The sequence below is a fragment of the Chroicocephalus ridibundus genome, chromosome 1 (assembly GCF_963924245.1).
Source record: "Chroicocephalus ridibundus chromosome 1, bChrRid1.1, whole genome shotgun sequence".
Classification (NCBI taxonomy): Eukaryota; Metazoa; Chordata; class Aves; order Charadriiformes; family Laridae; genus Chroicocephalus; species Chroicocephalus ridibundus.
In genome coordinates, this window is record NC_086284.1 from 146,656,088 (window position 1) to 146,676,518 (window position 20,431).

Here is a 20,431-nt window from a genome sequence, read left to right on the forward strand (position 1 = left end):
GATTAAAGGAAGCACCAAGCAACGTTACTTAGACCAATTCATCCCAAATTGTGTATTCCTTTTTTATATAAAGTGTTCATTAAAAAGAAACAGAAACCTCACACAACTTTTGTGGCTATTACTTTTGACCCCGTCTGCAGCATGTACTTCCTTCCCTGACTCCATAGCTTTTTGCTCAGGTCTAACAGCAACAACCGTCCATCTGTTTACTGAAGGTATATCCTACGGCTATAGATGTTTCCAGTTTCTGATCCCTTTCAATTGCCTCCCAGTCAAACCCTGCAAGCCACAGCCACACAAATCAGATGAAATATTCCGAGCCTGCAGCTTTCTCCATACTGTCTCATAACAGGTTTCAGAAGCTAAGAATTTACTTTCAGGAAAACATTAGGCTGTCTTTATGGGTTTGCTCTTTGTAGGTACTGGCTTGGGGGATGTGGGGAGGCTGGAAAAGCAAGTGCAACAAGAGTGTCAGCATTTCCATGAGCCTACAAGATCAAAAAACCCACAAAACCCAGTTGTTTCTTATACTAATTAGCCACAACTACAGCTGTCACACTGCCACACAGGGACTTACCCAAGATACATAACCTACAGCAGCACTTCAGTTCTAGTTATATTTTTATTGTCTGTTCTCCCAAACAATGTTTTAAAATATATTTCCAAAAAGATAAGCACGTGCGTGCAACCAAAGCACGGAAGGTGAATTTTGCAGGCGTAAAGCCACCTTTCAAGCAAGATATTTGTCTCCACCTTGCAATTTGCAACCTTCTCCTCTGAACTGAGTAGTTGGGAGCTTTCATCTGGCACTGCGCCACTGTGGACTTCACTCACAGTTTCTCACCCAAAAAAGAGCATCTGCTGGAACATCAGCACTGAGAAACACCATCCAGTGTAACCCGATGAACATGATCAGACTTGAGCAGAGCTCTGTGACAGCCATCAGCAGCTTGGCTGAATATTTGTCATTGGAAAGAAACAAGAGGGAAACAAGCAATACTTTTGAAAGTTAGGTATGACGTTTAGAGATATTATTTAAAAAAAAATAATGCACCAGATAAAATTTGATTCTTGGGAGCTTCAGCTACCTTTAAGTGATATTTTGCAGCTTTACACCTACCTTCTACCACTCCATCACTTTCAACTCCTCAGCTCTGAAAATACACTGCATTGCTTCTCTCCAGAAGATTATATAAAACATGAAACAACAAAAACCAAAACACACCCCAAAACCAACACTTGCTTTGAAGTAAGAAGCAGGGAAGCAGTCAAGAGTCCAGTGTATGTCAACTGCATAACCTAAATGACCAGCAACAACAGTCCTCAGATCCTCCAAGATTAGGTTTTACTTGGAGCCAGCCTATCAGAATAGTACCATTACAGATCACATTTCTGTTAGGGGTAGAGTGGGAGGAAAATTAAACAACAGCTTTATAACTAGAGCTCATGAGGAGGTGTGTGCATGTGAGAGGGACAAACGTGGTTGCCCCCAGGGTCAGAACACCAGACTCCTTGACCATGAAGGGATTTCCCCCTGCATAGTACAAATACCAACTTGCCCCCAGAAGGCTATAAACTTCACTGAACTCCTTCTTTTTACTCAAACTGTGCATCAAGAAACAAAATGAAGCAAACGCCTACTCCACAAGCAGTTAGCTCCCTGCTTTTCTTTTAGGTAGAAAAATGTATTTCTTTTCTCAAAAATAGCAACTTTCTTTACTAGCATTTAACACAAGAGTTGCTACTTGTACAATCTTGTGAAGCAAAGAGGAAAATCACATGTAAGTATTTATTAATCTAGATCACAACAGCCATAAATACTCAATGTTTTTCTTAACTTGGCTTATTACAAGTTTTCTGAGTGGCAGCAGCTTGGTTTTATATGTGCAGAGTCAAGATCTCCAGGTTTATTTTTCTAGTTGTTGTTTCTGTAAGTAGTAACATTTACCTTAATCACAGAATCTTCATGGTTGGAAAGGACCTTTGGGATCATCGAGTCCAACCATACACACACACAAAAAAATCCCCATTACAGTCTCTGCCACTAGAGTATGCCCTGAAGTGCCAAATCTACACGTTTCTTAAATACCTCTAGGGATGGTGACTCAACCACCTCCCTGGGCAGGCTGTTCCAGTGCCTGACCACTCTTTCAGTAAAGTAATTCTTCCTGATATCTAACCTAAACCTCCCCTGCCACAACTTCAGACCATTTCCTCTGGTCCTGTCATTATTCACCTGGGGGAAGAGGCCAACCCCCACCTCTCTACATCCTCCTTTCAGGTAGTTGTAGAGGGCAATGAGGTCTCCCCTCAGCCTCCTATGTCTTTAGCCACAGGAATACTTAAAAAAACCCCAACAAACCAATAGTAAGAGTCTCCAAATAGTTTTAGGCAAGACACCACTTTTTATTATTCTGGCTGTTTCGAAAGATTTACTCCTTAAAAATAAATGCCAGGAAGTTAAAGCAGTCTCCTATATTAGAGATACAGAACATCTTTGAAAAGAGAAACTTAAAACCAGTACAGTTGGATTTAAGTATGCTCTCTAAACACACAAGAGCCTTCAAGCATATAAGTAACCCTCCATTAAAGAATATTAGCCTTTTTAACTACAATGCGTTTTTAAATATCGCTTGCTTGTAATTCCCCGTTAAAAAAAAAAACCAAACAAAAACCCAACAGTCCAAGACATTATACTTACAACAGCATACACAAAAATACCTTCTATTCCTCTCTGGTAGAGCTAGCACAGGAGGACAACAGCTATTTTAGCTCTTCCTCTCGGGAGGTCTAGCTGACTGGACTCTGGTACTTAAATTACCAGCGGGCTCGTTTGCTGGAAAATCAGCTTTACAAGATCCACCTGGTGCTGCCTGCCACCCAGCTCTCAGGCTGAGAGGGACAGCAAGCTGCAATGAGGTGTGAATTAACCATCAGTCTCCAGCTTTCTAGCCTTTCTGCTTGGTCTCTCCCATCTCTCCTGCAGCTGTTAAACAAATTGCCTGGAATTTCAAGGCATCGTGATGTCTCCCCACTACCCTACCCTTATTTTTCAAACAGTGAGGAAAATTATATAGCTCACTGCTGTGTCTGAACTCAGGTTCATGAACCTGGGATGTTTCTCACTTCTATTAGCAGTTCTTTCTTACTTTTCGCACCTACTGCAAACTTTCAGGCAGGAGCAGCTCTCTCCTAGTTTCTCCTGTGACAGTTTGAGCAGAGAATCCAGAAACTGTATAAATTTCATAGCTCTTACCACTTTTTAAAGGAAGGCAGAAGTTGCTATGTCTTGGGCTGATAATGTCTTGAAGAGTCTCTGTGTTACTGTCTGCTCTGCATTTGCTTCTGTGAGCAAAAAGAAAGAGTTTTGTCCTTAGGACTGTTAACCAAGTCCTCTTTTTAGTATTAAATTCTCAAACAAGTTTGCATTTTAAAACTGTGGATCTTTAGGTATATGCTGTACAAAATAACTGGAAATAATACACTAATGTTGTTGAGGGAATACTACCATCTGGGCAGTACCTACTAACCGCACTGCCCATCAGACTTCTCCAAACCCTTGGAGAAATGACACCTCCCAATCTACCACAGCCTAGTTCAGCACTCCTGGAAAAAAAGTAAGAAGTGCTCTCACAGGTGCTTTGCGGTTAAACCCCAAAATGCGGAAGTGAGCTGACATTGCTGTTCCCTGTTTTGTGGGAAAACTGTTAAATAAAAGTGAAAACTTGGCACTGTCATCCAGCAGCATTACCAAAGACCATGGAGCTGATGCGTTTGGTTCTGGTTTGGTTAGCAGATGGGCGTTCTTGACTAGATACTCTTTCTTCCAGGAGTAAAGCTGATAATAATATGGAGGTAACATTTCTGACATCAAACCAGTCCAGGTTTCCTCTTGCCTTCGAGAAATTTATGTGTACGGGAAGACTTTTAAGTGAGTGGTTTGAAGAGAAAACCTCATACATTAAAATAACACCCCTAATTTTTTCATACTGTGACAGGAACAAGTGACCTCTACTCAGGGAGGCTCCTCCGGTTGGCAGTGGTTTGTGCTGCTGTACAGCTAGCAGAGTAGGCGCTGAGCAGGAGCAAATGACCTTTGCCTGTAGACCTTGCAAGCTAAACTGAGAGATGGAGAGAAAAGTAGGGGCACAGGAAGCAGTGCTTCGTTCACAGGGTCTGAGATATAAACTAGGTGCCTGATGCACTCCCGAAAGTCTCAATGACATAGTCCGCCTCCTCCTCACGTTGCTTCAGATGACAAATGCCATGGGACTTTGTAAAGAGTTAAGTGTAACTGCCTAAGATCTAAGCTGTTAGTTACTCTGCTTGAGTACAAACTCTGGTAGTACAAAATTCACAATAAAGTTTCTAATTTAAAAAAATAGCAGGTCCTCTCCTTCGTATTCCGTCAGGACAGGTAGAATCACAGGCTCTTGTAACAGCTGCATCATCTTGTGGGTTTTCCGCTGTTTTATTCAGCTTTTCAAAAAGAAATACTTGCAACTTGCTGTGAGACCACGATTCAGTGATGTGGGAGATCCGGCAGCAGGAAATTCCCACCGTCCCCCATTCGCCTGGTGTGCAGTTGGAGCACCTGTGGCTCACAGCCCGCCTTTGCTGTGCTACACTGTGTATTGCTTAGAGCTTCACTGTGGGCTGAGACAGGGAAGCACTGATAGACCCGGCTGAAGTGGTTTCCCACCCACTTTAGGAACATCTGAAATGCCCGTCAGTCCTGGTGACCTCATGTATCAGGTAGAGCTGTTTATTCTCCCTTAAATTGGACTTCTACCTCTAAAGCCAAGCTTTGTTTCAAACAACCATGGTGTTTGTTGTTACAACAGTGTAACACAAAAAAATAACTCTCATTTGAGTAGGCTTCCTGTTCTCTGCATGGTGAGATTAAAATACATGCTATTCAAGGGTAAAGTGTACCTCATGCTCAGTGTGCATAGGCAAATATTGAGGACAAATGTTTTCAAAGTTTAACAAACATTAATGCTGCAGAGTTCCTAAGTTACTTGGTTTCTTTTGAAAACACTGCCCAGGGTTTCCTGTTCGGCCTTTAACAGCATTTTCCTTTACATAAGTGATGCAGTATAGCAAACTTCCAGTACCTAAAGGGGGCCTACAGGAAAGGTGGGGAGGGACTCTTTATCAGGGAGTGTAGTGATAGGACACGGGGTAACGGTTTTAAACTGGAAGAGGGGAGATTTAGGTTAGATACTAGGAAGAAATTCTTCACTATGAGGGTGGCGAGACACTGGAACAGGTTGCCCAGGGAAGTTGTGGATGCCCCATCCCTGGAATTGTTCAAGGCCAGGCTGGATGGGGCTTTGAGCAGCCTGGTCTAGTGGGAGGTGTCCCTGCCCATGGCAGGGGGGTTGGAACTAGATGATCCTTCCAACTCAAACCATCCTATGATTCTGTTTTGCATATAAATATGTGTAATTCTATATAAATATATCAACCCCTCCCCATCCCTTGCGGTATGCATGGGTAAGGAAAACCAGCCCAAGAGGCTGCACGTTTTATGGACCACGTTCACAGAGGCTGGGCGCTTTGTCTGTCAAGAACATGGAGTAGGCTTTTTCAGTCTCTCTCTGACACCTGACTGCCTGGTTATCATGCGGTCTCTCAGTGTAACTTGCCCAATTCCGTCCACTGTTTACAATGAAATGTCATCATCCAGCTGCTCAGCAGCAGCGTGTATTTCTTGCCCAGCTCCATGGGTGAGACTGTGTGACAAACATACTGCTCAGCCAAGAGGAGACGACTGCATGCATAATGCTCAGCACAGTTTGTAGCCCGCTAGGTAGCTTCTTGACAAAGACAGAAATCCTCTTTGCCAAGTTCATGGGGGTGGAAGAAAAGGTCAGATGACTCCTCGGCCTTTGGTGCTTCTGTCATTACAGAAAGCAATGTTCTGCAGGATATTTTCAGTAGTATCTGCCTGTCTGAAGACCTGTACAGCTTCAGCTAATGTACTTTGTAAATGCCTATACTTAGATGGTCAGGTCTCTTTTCCAGCTTGCAAACTGGAGAAAACTCTCTTTCAGCTGGTCTTTTTTTCCTGGTGTTTGCCCTCGACGTGTCCATTACTGAAAAAAAATTTGGACCATCCTATGGTTCACTGAACTTTAGAAGTAATTCCTTTCTGTGATGTTTACATATTTCAAATATTTGTGGATTTCTAGTCTTTACGGATACTTTTAAACATCACTCTCCCCACATAACACACTTAACTTTTACTTATAATTATCCCTTCAAGTTTCTTCTCTTTCGTCAATACACTTTTGAGAACAGTAGTGCCTGGACCTGAATGTAGCACTGGTCACGCTGTAGTCCTCAACAAAGGCTCTGTCACCTCTGTTGTGTGAGGCGTTTACACGATCCCTAGCAGACTGGCTTTTCTACAGCTTGTTCTGTACCTCAATTATTTTTTAGCGCAGTTCTTCTCATACAGTCTAGAGAAAAGAAGAAAAGCAACTCTAGTAACTATGCAGTAGCACTGGAATCAGGCCCGCAGACGTTATGGTGCTGAATGTGCAACAGAGTGGTTAGCTAAATTTTGGGCCAGCAAACAATGGCCTCTGTAACCACGCACCTGGTTTTCATCAGAGAGGATCTCTTCTCTTCAGAGCTGCACCATGAAAACACAGCTTCCCGGAGAAGTTGAAGATGTCCCTCCTCATCGTAGAGGGGTTTGGACTAGGTGACCTATAAAGGTCCCTTCCAGCCCAAACTATTCTATGATTCTAGAAGTTGGGACCGATTCTGAAAAATAATATTGAAAACCATGTTAGTGTGACATGGCGGACATAAAATGTATTGATGGATTGCAGATAAGGTTTGCTCAGTCAACAAGTTTTACAAGGCAAATATGGAACTTGTATACAAAGTTCCCCCTAGTCTGAGTGGGATGTATGGGATTAAAGTCTAGAGTCAGCTTGGAAAGACCACAGCAACACAGAAGACAGGCCCAAAAGAAGATGTTAAGAGGTCATATGGTTCATCACCATGTTTCTGGGCAGGACCAGCTTACCAATGAGTCCTAAGAAGGGGCTGGCTAAGCTATTGGCTGCGTTTCTCAGTGATAATAGATTCCCAGCCTTCCAAGGCAATCTATTTATATTTCACTGTGGTACTGTTAGAAAACTTGCCTCACTATCTAACTCAAATCCCCTTACTGCAAATTAAACACAAAATTCTTTGTTTGCAATTTCCTACTTTTCGGACTCCGCCATGATAGTTCACAGCCTTTTAAGATGCTATGGCTAGCAGGTACAAGCCAGAAATACACTCTGCTAGGTGCTGTTCAGACGCCAGAAAGAAGTGAGATGTATTTCCCAAGGAGTTAACAAACCAGCAGTAAGGCACAAAGGAAATGAGAATAAGCACAAGAGACAAAGGTCATAAATCTCAGGAGATTTATACCCTGACACATATTTGCTGACGTAGCTACTGGCCGCCTACACACAACTGCTACACCTTTTACTCAGGAGCAAGCAACGGATCACTGGTGTCCTTACCAGTAGCTTAAAAATAGACAGGCACAATGACTACAGCCTATAGTTTTAGGGAAAGATTTGGGCAAGTACACGGTCATGACGCAAGTCAGTGATGTACGTTTGACCTCACTAGGTAAAACTCCACCACACGAGAACTTTTTCACCCTCCTCAGCACTGAACTTCAATTCCAGAAATTGGCTTTTTATCATTTACAGTGTCAGGATAAGCAGTCTCTGCCCTTTAGATCATCTTTAAGAATAAGAATAGGTTATGTTCTTTCTAATAAGGGGCCCCGCTGCTACAGCAAGCTTCACTCTACTTCCCTCACTTAAGGTATTGATTACATGCCAAAGCCACTTCCTCATTTATGTGAATCAGCTGATAAATGGCAGGGTTGACAGTGAGTGTTTCACATACAGCTCATCATCCTGAAGTGCTGTAGTTTTTTAGTGTGTTATGATCCATAACCCAATTATAGGCTACTTCATTTTTCAAGAGTACAAACTTTCATATGCCCATACACATCCACACATTTTCTTGTGAATGCAAACACCCTCAGTGCATGCTTTTCCTTCCCAAAGCATTGCCTCTTGTTGCTGTTTGCAAATAAGTGATGTCCCTTATGCCATTTTAGAAGTGGTTAGATTTCTGGGAAGAGTGAGATTACAAGAAAGAGCTATGAAGGGAGAAGAAAAGTCTTTTAAATTTTAATCACTAAAGTAGCATTGACAAACCTGGAGTCCTTTGTTCTGCATGCAGACTTCTTACAGATTTCCAGGAAGGTGGTGTTGAAATTTGTTTGGTTTTTTTTTTGAAACACCAAAGCCTAGCTGGTCATAGTGAAAAAAAATGGATGTAGGGCCCTATGTCACAAAGGCACTGAGAATTTTAGGGAAAAATAAAAACCTTTTGAAGGAAAGAAAACATTATGGAAATTCAATTTGGGATTGGGTTCATTTCACCTGATGTTGTTTGTGTAAAAAGCCAATGAAGAGACACAGGCATCTCCAGAGGGAAATTCAGTCCTTACATCTTAATCATAGAATCATAGAATCATAGAATCATAGGGTTGGAAGGGACCTCTGGAGATCATCTAGTCCAACCCCCCTGCCAGAGCAGGGTCACCTAGAGCAGGTTACACAGGAACACGTCCAGGTGGGTTTTGAATGTCTCCAGAGATGGAGACTCCACCACCTCTCTGGGCAGCCTGTTCCAGTGCTCTGCCACCCTCAGGGTAAAGAAGTTCCTCCTCATGTTTAGGTGGAACTTCCTATGTTCCAGTTTGTGCCCATTGCCTCTTGTCCTGTCCCCGGGCACCACTGAAAAGAGCCTCGCCCCATCGTCCTGACACCCACCCTTTAAGTATTTATAAGCGTTGATAAGGTCACCCCTCAGACGTCTTTTTTCCAGACTGAAGAGACCCAAATCCCTCAGCCTTTCCTCATAAGAGAGGTGTTCCAGTCCCCTAATCATCCTTGTAGCCCTCCGCTGCACCCTTTCCAGCAGTTCCCTGTCCTTCTTGAACCGGGGAGCCCAGAACTGCTCTACACTCTGCAACCAGAGGGTGCTCTTTGAAGTCCTGTTTCCCTCCACTCTGTAGGAGTGATTCAGTTCCTAGTCAAAAGCAATTAGTGACATTTTAGGTGCCCTAGGGATCCTGCCTGCCCTTCAGCTGCTTCTCCACAAGTCTTGGGTCTCTTGCAGGCTCTGTGTCACAGCCAGCAGTCCCGTGTGCGTGTCTCAGGTGCCCCGGATGGTGTTGGGCAAGGTAGCCTGTCTCTTGCTACTGGTTGAAGCTGAACACTTCACTTCTAGACACCTTGGTGCCATTGAGACATCCGGTGGTACAACATTAATACCACGTAATTTAAGAGGATGCTGTCAAGGCCCTGCGTTTGCTCTTGAGCTGATGGTCACCTGGCCCCACAACAAGCCAGTTCAGGTTTTAACCTGTCCAGTTCAGCTCCCTGCTGCCCCTCAGGAAGCCTCAAACAAGCCCCAGTCTCTACAAGGAGGTGAGTGGGACTCCAGCACTACAGCCAAGCATGGAAGGGAGAGTGAGACTCCAGCAACACTAACTCAGAGCAGCTCAGACTTTGCAAAGTCATGAAAAGATAAGAAAAGCTGAAGTTGTTTTTCTACAGTGTGGTAACAACACACATCTTTCTCCAGTCCTCCATTTGCTTCGGTCTTTACTGCTCGGCCCAGCCCTCAGGAGTCCCAGGCATTGAGGGAAGTAATGGGGAAAGAAGACTTCCCCTGGGTTGAGGAGGATCGAGTGAGGGATCAATTAGGTCAATTAGATATTCACAAGTCCATGGGCCCTGATGGGATGCACCCGAGAGTGCTGAGGGAGCTGGCGGAAGTCATTGCTGGGCCGCTCTCCATCACCTTTGAAAGGTCCTGGAGAACAGGCGAGGTGCCTGAGGACTGGAGGAAAGCCAGCGTCACTCCAGTCTTCAAAAAGGGCAAGAAGGAGGACCCGGGGAACTACAGGCCGGTCAGCCTCACCTCCATCCCTGGAAAGGTGATGGAACAGCTCGTTCTGGGCTTCATCTCAAGGCATGTGGAAGAAAAGAAAGTTATCAGAAGTACCCAACATGGATTCACCAAGGGGAAATCATGTCTGACTAATCTGATAGCCTTCTATGATGGCATGACTGGGTGGATAGATGAGGGAAGGGCGGTGGATGTGTTCTACCTTGACTTAAGCAAGGCATTCGACACGGTCTCCCACAGCATCCTCATAGGGAAGCTTAGGAAGAGTGGTCTTGATGAATGGACAGTGGGATGGATAGATAACTGGTTGAAAGAGAGAGCTCCGAGGGTGGTGATTAGGGGCACAGAGTCCAGTTGGAGGTCAGTGACAAGTGGTGTTCCCCAGGGGTCAGTACTGGGTCCAGTCCTCTTCAATATATTCATCAATGACCTGGATGAGGGGACAGAGTGCACCCTCAGCAAGTTTGCCGATGGCACAAAGCTGGGGGTGGTGGCTGACACACCGGAAGGCTGTGCTGCCATACAGAGGGACCTAGACAGGCTGGAGATTTGGGCAGAGAGGAACCTTATGAAATTCAACAAGGGCAAGTGTAGGGTGCTGCACCTGGGGAGGAATAACCCCACGCACCAGTACAGGTTGGGGGCTGACCTGCTGGAGAGCAGCTCAGCTGAAAGAGACCTGGGAGTCCTGGTGCACAACAGGATGACCATGAGCCAGCAATGTGCCCTCGTGGACAAGAAGGCCAATGGCATCCTGGGGTTCAGAGTGTGGCCAGCACGTCAAGGGAGGTCATCCTCCCCCTCTACTCTGCCTTGGTGAGGCCACATCTGGAGTACCGTGTCCAGTTCTGGGCTCCCTGGTTCAAGAAGGACAGGGAACTGCTGGAGAGGGTGCAGCAAAGGGCTACCAAGATGATGAGGGGTCTGGAACACCTCTCTTATGAAGAAAGGCTGAGGGATTTGGGTCTCTTCAGTCTGGAAAAAAGACAGCTGAGGGGGGATCTAATCAACACTTATAAATACTTAAAGGGTGGGTGTCAGGAGGATGGGGCCAGGCTCTTTTCAGTGGTGCCCAGGGACAGGACAAGAGGTAATGGGCACAAACTTGAGCACAGGAAGTTCCACCTAAACATGAGGAGGAACTTCTCTCCTTTGAGGGTGGCAGAGCACTGGAACAGGCTGCCCAGAGAGGTGGTGGAGTCTCTGTCTCTGGAGACATTCAAAACCTGCCTGGACGCGTTCCTGTGCAACCTGCTCTAGGTGACCCTGCTGTGGCAGGGGGGTTGGACTAGATCATCTCCAGAGGTCCTTTCCAACCCTATGATTCTATGATTCTATGATCTCTTCCCCTTTCCCCCAGTTCCAACAGAAGGGTCTGAGTTGGTTATCTTCGTGGTTTATTTTGTGTTAACTTGTCTCATTCCAGTGGCAGGAGAACCAGGGCTTATTTTCAGCACCAAATACGCTCTGTTTTTTCTACCACAAGGAGAACCATTGTGAAGAGAATATATTTTACATTGACGAATACCAAAGGCAGGGCATTAATTTTCACAGACTCAGTTGTATGTTTTGATTCTGGCCCTGTGGTCTGTGCATAAAGAGAGGCTCTGAAGTCACTCCAGAATGGAAGAGGTGAGTAGCTCTGTCTTTTCCAAGTCTCTGCTTGTTAAATGTCTCCTGGATGGAATGCATAGCCCCCTTCTAAGGCTAAGGGTTAAACATCATCAAGAAATGTCTCTGATCTGCCAGAGCAAGAGGAAAAGAGCAGGGAAAATGTAAACTTCACATTGAAGTAGATGCAAGTAGATTCCCTTCTGCTGGCTAGGGTGCATCATGGCATGGCCTTTTTAGAAAGATAGAGGTATAACACCAGCTCCCAGCCATCACAAGAGCTTCATGAAACCAAACCTCTTATTTGCCTCTCATTTCTTGTATCTGTACCAGAATGAACTGCAGCTAATGCCACTTCTGTATATTCGATGAACAATTCTGTCTGGCACGAGCAGAGAACAGAACAATATCCCCCCAAAAGCAAGGGGAGCAGTTGCACCTTCGCTAACAGCGTGCTTCAGAGCAGTCTTCACAGACACATCAGGAAAAAGCTCATAACAAGCCTTAGCGGTGCCTATCTGCATGCTCCTCACTCAGACGCCACATACACGAGCACGTGTCTGTCACACGCACGGGCTGACCTGTATACTTGCTAAACCACCGCCTGGCCCTGTTTGTGAGGCTTCCACAGTAAACTCTCTATTGGCCAGTCTCTTAACCAGCAATTTTCTAGCTCCTTGTTTGCTTTGCTTCCCCTTCTGCTTCCCCCTCCCGTTTCAGAAAGGAAAAAATGAAGGAGAGAGGAAAACCCTAGCTACAGAACCAGCAAAGCTAGGCATCAAGCATGATTAGCCCTTTGCCTGAGGATCAAACCGGCTATCCATGGATGCAATGAGTCCAACAGTCACTTAGAAATATCTTGTGGAAATGGCTTCTCTGATTCCCGCTTCCTGCCTTTTTTCTGTTTACTGCTCCACTGCTTGACCTATTCAAGCCCACAGTCTGGGCTTTTATTCCAACCAATCCATGAGACAGACAAGCGTTTCTGACTTTTAGGGATTGGTGGGTTTTCTGGAGTGGTTTTTTTTTTAATTCAGCTTTGTATTTTTACTTGTGTGTAAGAAAACTAGATGCTAGAGATTGTTAGAGAATCAAGCGAGAAACTGCATCCTCTAAATGTACACTAGGAATAACCCCAAGCTGGTAACACTGGGTAAGTCACCTTTTTCTTGATGTTGGCATGCTACGACTGGAGAGTAATTTACTAACTTTTTCAGCTCCTACAATGGATAGCAATCTGATATATGTTAAATTATCCTAGGTAAACACTCATCATCCATATTAATACCTGCTACTGGCTGTGGTTATTGATCGTCTAGTGAGAAGGTGACGTATTGCAAATGCACAGGGTTGATGCTGATGTATTCAGAAGGTATTCACCTGGCTAATGGGGTGCATCTCCAAGTGTATCCATCTTTCAATCATTTCTCTGACTTCCTGCAAGACTACAGGTTTCCCTCAGGAGTCATCAGACCTTCTACTTCTCCATCTGCAGGGCTGACAAGAGATCCCTTTAGACTCCTCCACCCTGCCACAAGAAAGGGAGGGTCTCTTCACTCCGAAGATTTAAAAAGGGACCCCCAAACCTGTAGGAGGTCTTGTGATACGTTATCCCAAGAAAAGAAGACTGAAGATTTGCCACTGAACTAGAGCATGAAGGTGAGTGAGATTCTTTTGGTGTGTGGGAAACATTTAGTTTGCAATTTATGCTTTTTCATGTGAGTATAATACTTAGGAACTGCAGGGGGGCTGCATAACTGTAAACTTAAAAATAACCCAGGAGGAATATACACATAGTTATATTCAGTGTGCTTGAAAAAACTGCGTTAAAAAAACATTAATAGCACAACGTGCTCTCAAAACCAGGATGAAATGAACTACTGTGAATCATGATGTTAAATACTCTCTGTTGCCCATCACTGTTATCAATGCATGAATAACAACACGGTCTGTGCGAACAAGCAGAGATGCAACTTGTTTGCAGAAGATTCATGTTCAATGCTTTCCTTTGCATGTGCTGCATCAGTGAACAAACTCCAAGTATCAAACAAGCCTCTCTCGTGACATAAGTGTAATCATGGTTGATGCAAATAGGATGCTAATTTTAAAAACTTTTTTTCCTGAGGAAGTAGGGACCCCCTCTCTGTTTGGTTGGTTGGTTGGTTGGTTTGAAATGGCAAGTCCCCTACATTTGCTTGTTATCTAAACTCTATCATTCAGGGCTTGGTGAAATCAAGATATGCTTTATATCATCTTTCCCCCTTGGCGTTTGTATGTTATTCTCATTTCTGGAGGACCTAATGTCCTCGTAAATAGGAGCACAAAAGCTGCTTGCCTCAATGTCGGTTCTCACCAGTATGGAACCTTTATAATGAATATGAGTAAAGAGAATAAAGTATATTTGATTTAAGATTCATCCTCCCCTCGGATCACTGTGTATTGAAGCTGAAATAGACACTGTGCAAGAGGAGGTTTGGCAGCAAGGCAGGGAGAAATGAGGGACTGGAAATACCCTCACATTTAGATTTTAAGTCGAGAGGATCTACGGACCTGAAAGGCTTTTCCTGGACCTCATGGTTCTTTGTTATGCACAGGGACTGCGTAAACTGACAGCATCTGCAATGGCACTGTTCTTGGCAGTGTCCTTCATATCTTTCTCCTGGAGCGCGCCTCAGGTAAACAGCTCGCTCAGGCTGAATGTGCATCATCCAGGAATCTCCCAGGTTGGTGCCGTTTAAGTATTTACACTAGTTGGCAACAGCATGCAACATTGACATGTATCTTGTCTCTTTTTTGGCATAAAGGCTCATTTCCAAAGGAGAAATTGGACTCCTCAGGCTATGCTCTATTTGAAGGGTGCACGTAAGTCCCGAGCTCTTTCCGTTTTGAGGAGATAACTTTCTCTACCGCTGGATTATTCCTAATCTGCTTGGCTCCACACAAGCAGTAAATCCTTGAGGATGTTGCTGAGGCCTGCAGGGATGTGTTAATTGTTATGTCTTCTTGTCTCTGAAAGAGTGGCATTGACAGTATTATTCTTATTTTTTGAGAAAATCAGATTGAAGAAAGCAAGTGTTGGAAGAAGCAAAGTAAAACAACGTACTGAAAATGTATAGAGTTTGAAGCTTGATTGTAATACCTATTGGAAAAGCAGTTTCCTTATCTGAAATAATCTTAAAGGGGGCTTAAGACACACTGGGTATAGTTTTCATTCCTTATTCTCACCTAGGCTTTATGAAAACATCTTCTCAAGCAATAGAAGAACACACATTCCTATTACAAGCACCTTGCATTAGAGTTGGTATTAAGACCACAAGTGACCTCTTCTAAGGAGAACTTGGATGTCAGTGTTAGCAGTATTGTGGTGTTAAGGTTGCATAAATGACCTTTTGAGTTTCTATCATTAGTCCAGAGTTAAAGAAGCATTAAACATAAAGATAAAATTTAGAGCCAAAGAGAGATTTTTTTCCTTTGATGCAAACACGCGAAATTTAACAGAACTATTATTTTTAAAAAAAAATCTATTCTGAATTGTTGTTTCAAAATTAAAAGCTACCAGGTAGGGTAGGTGTTAAGAGAGCAAGTAAAATAGCTTCCTTGAAATTAAAAAAAATATTGAAGCTCACAATCCTGAAAGAAATGCAAAAGGGAGACAATACAAATAATAACACCACAAAATAAATATAGGCTCCAAAGAACTGTAAGTGTAACTGGAAGAAGTTCTAGTGACATTAGTAAAATTATTTCTATTCATAAAAGCAAAGAATTTGTCCCTTTTTTCTTTTGTTTAAATCTTCCAACTGAATAATGCACTGTGTTACTTCTATACTGACCTGTGTATCATCCTTATTGATGCATAGGAAGTAATGTGATTTTGGGTTTTTAGTTTTTTGGTTTTGTTTTGTTTTGTTTTGTTTGTTTGTTTGTTTTTTAGTAGAAATATCCCTTTAAAAGACAATATTTTATAGTCCAGCAAAGAGACCGTACAGCACTCGAGGAAAGAGTGAGGAAAAACCAGTAAATTTCTCCCTAAGTACAGTTCCTAAAGCAGGTTAATACAAGAAGGAAAAGGGCCGAAACACCAGTTCTATGGAATAAAGTATGTCTTGAGTGTTCCGGTTCAGGATGGGCTATTGCTGATTGGGAAAACCCCGGGATGGACTTATGCCTCCCATTTTATGTTTGTAGAAGTATTGCTATACTTTTGTATTTTGAAAAGGCTACTTTAGGGATTGTAAAGTAGGAGTTACAACAGATTTGGGAGGTTGTTTTCATCCTTTTCCCACTGCTTTTGTAGAGGGACGTCGATTCATCTCAGATGAGAGCCAGCGAAAGGATCTGTATGACAGAACGCAGCTTGGTAAGTACATGTGCACAAGTGTATGTCACACATCCTATGGGAGAAATCTGTGGAAGCTGGAGGGGATTTGCTTTCCTGGAATTATATTCAAGGAAGCAATGAAAGTCCCTTTTGTTAGTTCCTGCATTCAAAAAAGCAAATGATAAAGACTGTCTGACTTTCCTCTCTTGTGCATGTGTGACTTCTTTTACTTAAGTGATGTTCCAGACTGACCTGGCTGTTAAGTGGGATTATCATCGGTACCTTTGACTTTCTTTTTCCACTGGAAAAAATCAAATCAATTTATTAATTGTGCTGTACTTACACGTGACAAAACTAGACAACATTAATTCATGCTAGACAATGTTTCTGGGTAAACAGAATGATGTAGCAAAGTAAAAAATGTATGAAAAAAAAAAGTTGTTTTTACCTTCTAGGAGACTTTAAAACAGCCCCCTTTTTAATAACATTGCTAGTCTCTTCTGTGCTAGATATTTATCAGGCTGATTTTGAGCAGACAATGTTACAGAGCAGAAGAGACAGCAGTATTTTTTTTCTCTTTGGGTCTCTAGTTATAGAGATAAAAACCCAAAGAATAAAATAAGTAAATGTCAGTAAACAGTAACAAATCATACACCTCTGATTTTATAATTCTAGAAACACGCAGCCAAAACACAAATCCTTTATCTCTTTCTGAAGCTGCAGCGCTGTTCCTTAGTTCCTTACGGGAAGCCCAAGAAGGTAAATGCATGTTTTGTATTACCCTGACTTTTTTAAAAGGGGTTTATCAGAATTTCATTTATTAACAATTTAGTAAATTGATCTAAAAGGCCTGGTTTGAAAAGAGATATTATTCCACAGACTGCATTGTATTAGAGTGTACATTCACACAGATTAGAGCATGAATCAGATAAATGATTCATTTCTTTCATTCTGCTTTTAATTTGCTTTTCAGATTTTTATTACTTTAGATTAAAGGGAATCACTATTTTGAATTGATTTTTCTGAATGAAAACTCTACTGGGGCTCCTTTTTCTGCAGAATGTTTTTGCTTGTGAATTTTTCATTCCTCCATTGTCTTTTATGACCTGGTGGAAAGGCTTAAAAGAATCCTAAAAAGCCCCAGCAGAGGAGCTGTGGGGTGCACGTCTGGCTCCTGAGAGCTGTGTTGCTGGCATAGCTGACAACGGGTCCCAACGACATTTAGAGGCAGAGCCCTGAAATATCCTGAAAAATCACATACTTAATTCATGAATTCCTAGCCTCCCAGATGTATTGTCTAACCCTCCCATCTCTGTCTCCTCACCGCCTGCTTTCTCACTACCTGCTACGTGCTTCCACTTCTCACTTCAGAACCTCAGAAGCCACGTCCCCCTTCCACAACAGCAAAACCCAGCTATGGAGTCAGGCATAAATAACTTGTGTTTCCTCATCTCTTCCATGCACATCGCACCCCCTTAGATGAGGAGCCCTATCATGTGTTCCCCAGCTCCCTCACCCTTCTGTAGTTCACCTTTCCTCCCTAGACCACCTTTCCTGCAAAGCTATTATCCTGAACCCCTCGTCGTCTGATGCACAGGTACAGCTCACTGGGCTGAGACCCTAAGTCAATGCTGTTCGTTTTTTACTTCTTCAGGTACATAGACTATTGTTCGGAAATGGAGCTGGCGACAGGGAGCTTGTAAAAGTAGGATACATTCTACAGTACTGTGGCGAGTCCGTGCTGTGCCCCTGTCTGGCCCCTGGGCGCTGAGGCGGCTGTTGTAGCATCTACAAGCCCAGGAGTTTGTCTAAGTTATGCTTTTCCCCTCTCTGGTCCAGGACAGGAAGGAACAGAAGGTGGCTAGAAGCCACCCTAGAAGCCACAACCACTCCTGGTTGTGAGTTCCGTATTCAGACTCTCGATTCCTGTCAGAAAAAGTGCTTTGCTTGAATTAGGAAATGTGAAGTAAAACCCTAATAAAGTATGAGGTAGTTTTGCACCTTTCACATAGATGAGCGATACGACAGGCCTGTTATTGCCTAATTGCCTTTGACATGATCAACAGCACGTAATAAATAACTGTCTTGCCAGTGCTGTGATACCACCCCTCCTTAGTTATCTGAAGTTTGCAGCTTTCCTGAAATGAAAAGACGGTGTGAGAACCACCTGACAGAATTTACCTGGTGTACGTGTAGATATGCTGGAATCACTCCTGTCTTCTCCACTTCCTAAAATCTCCCACTGCATGTCACGTAGCGCTGTGGCTCTCTGCTTAGCTCTCTCTTCCCTGCCCTGGCAGAACTCTGCTAAGCAAAAAAATTCGGTGGCATTTTGACTGAGAGAGAAAGGCAGAATTAAAAATTAAAACTAAATGTAATTAATTTAATGCAAAATCAAATTAAAAATGAGCAGAATGCTTTGGACAAAATATATGAGAAGTCCTAAAAATAAATCAGTGAAAGCGTCGTTCGTATGCTAACAAAAAGAAAAAATCCTCTGAAGGTCACGATTTATAAATTTTAGTGCTATTTTCCTGCCAGCTGTTGCTATTCTGGAGGAGACAGAGGAGGGTAACAGCCCCCTAAGAAAAAAGGTGACATATCTGAGAGAGCTAAGCAGAACTGGCAGCTTGTTTGAAAAATACTATGTGGGATAACATTGCCATCATCGTAGAAGGGAGTAACAACGCAGTCAAACCTGGGTAAGCTGAAAGTAATCACTGTCAGCTGATTTTAGAATCCTCTTGACTGAGAGAAATGTGCAAAGAAAGAACAAATACATTATTTTCTTCTGCATGAAAAATTTGCGCCTTGTACTGAGACATCCCCCTGGAGATGGTTTGTATCTTTGCTCTTCAGCAAACAGAAAAATTCCTACATTTAAAATGGGAGAAGGTATGATCATTTCTACAGGTGCCTGCATCTCTTATAAGTAGTCACATACGTTAGTCCTGTGCCTGAGGCACACCTATCTCATGAAAACTTTGGCTGACTGAACTTTCCTTTATCTACAGCTTATTTTTCCCCATTGTGTCTTGTCTTACAGTTGAAGAAGAAAACAGTGATCACCCTGTCTACTTGACAGATAATCTGTCAAATTGGTGAAACATTTCAAATTTCTTTAATGTTTGTATTGTATATACCCTGAAATCATGATTTGTGTAAACAGAGTATTTCATCCATCCTCACCTAATTTCCCAAAGGGTGACGTACACACTCAATGTAACATTTTGAATGCCAACTGATTAAAAGTTACTAGTTCAGATAAGGAAGTTCTTTATAAAGTTCCTGCCTTGTTTAGACCATTTTGCACGTCCCACACAAAATTTAAAGTACACTGTACCATCTTACCTGAAAAGGTGATTAAAACTGTCCTTTTGGTCAACTACTTCCTTAAAGACAATTTTTCAATAGTATTTGGGAAACCTTTTACGACCTTCCACCCTGAAGACCTGATAAAGGTAGATTTATTTATGATAAAGGTAGATTCCTTCAGCACTTCACTGCTGGCCCTGTAAGTTGCTGATGGGCAATAAAGTCAGCGAGGTATTAAAACAATCCAGCTATCTTTGACTGCAAAGCAGGTGATTTTTTTTTTTTTTTTTGCAGATACTGGCTTAAAACTAGAGAAGGGTAGATTTAGATTAGATATCAGAAAGAAATTTTTCACCATGAGGGTGGTGAGACTGGACTGAACTGGAACAGGTTGCCCAGGGAAGTTGTGGATGCCCCGTCCCTGGAGGTGTTCAAGGCCAGGCTGGATGGGGCTTTGAGCAGCCTGGTCTAGTGGGAGGTGTCCCTGCCCAGGGCAGGGGGGTTGGAACTGGATGATCTTTAAAGTTCCATCTAATCTAAACCATTCTATGATTTGTCACCACAGAGAACAGGCAACAGCACTTACTTAGACCTCAGTGCTGCCCCGGTTACACACATACGGAAATGTATACTCTGAACAATCCTCCGGAGCAAGTCCCACTGCATAAAGATAGTATGGGGATAGGTCTTACAGGATCAGGGCCTCATTAATGACCTCACAGTCAGTCACTACTGTTGTCAGGAGGTGCAGTGCTGCTAGAGCTGGTGTTGGTGTAGTAGGTACAAATCTGGTGTCATGCATGACAACAGGCACACAGAATATTAATTACATCGTTATTGTACTTTTCTGCTGTTCTGGTTTTTGAGTTGCAAAACTGGAGTTTTACATAAATGGGTTAATTATCATTCCATGCTGATAAGGATATATTTAACATTATTTATGTAGTTTTGTGGTCTTTACTGGAAGGTCCTCTGTAGTTCTCATGTAATTAAAAAGCAGCCTCATGATTCTTGTGTCCAAGCAACTATGTTTTATTTTTTTAACCTTTAACCCTAGTTGTGCTCTCCATCTTTTAATGCTACTTTCCTCTGATCTTTCTCGTGACACTGCTAATTAATTTTGTTATCTAACAACTGGCTATAATGTTGCTTCTCCCCGACACAAAGAAACGC

The 20,431-nt window shown here is 43.0% G+C and overlaps 1 protein-coding gene across 1 annotated transcript; it reads left to right on the forward strand.

The window, feature by feature from the left end:
- Positions 1–13,275: 13,275 nt before the first annotated feature.
- SPX (spexin hormone) lies at positions 13,276–19,048 on the forward strand. The gene is made up of 6 exons (XM_063323784.1): positions 13,276–13,281; positions 14,217–14,297; positions 14,427–14,484; positions 15,920–15,982; positions 16,619–16,702; positions 18,990–19,048. The coding sequence occupies exons 1-6, from the start codon at positions 13,276–13,278 to the stop codon at positions 19,046–19,048; spliced, it is 351 nt and encodes a 116-aa protein (XP_063179854.1).
- The last annotated feature ends 1,383 nt before the right edge of the window (positions 19,049–20,431 follow it).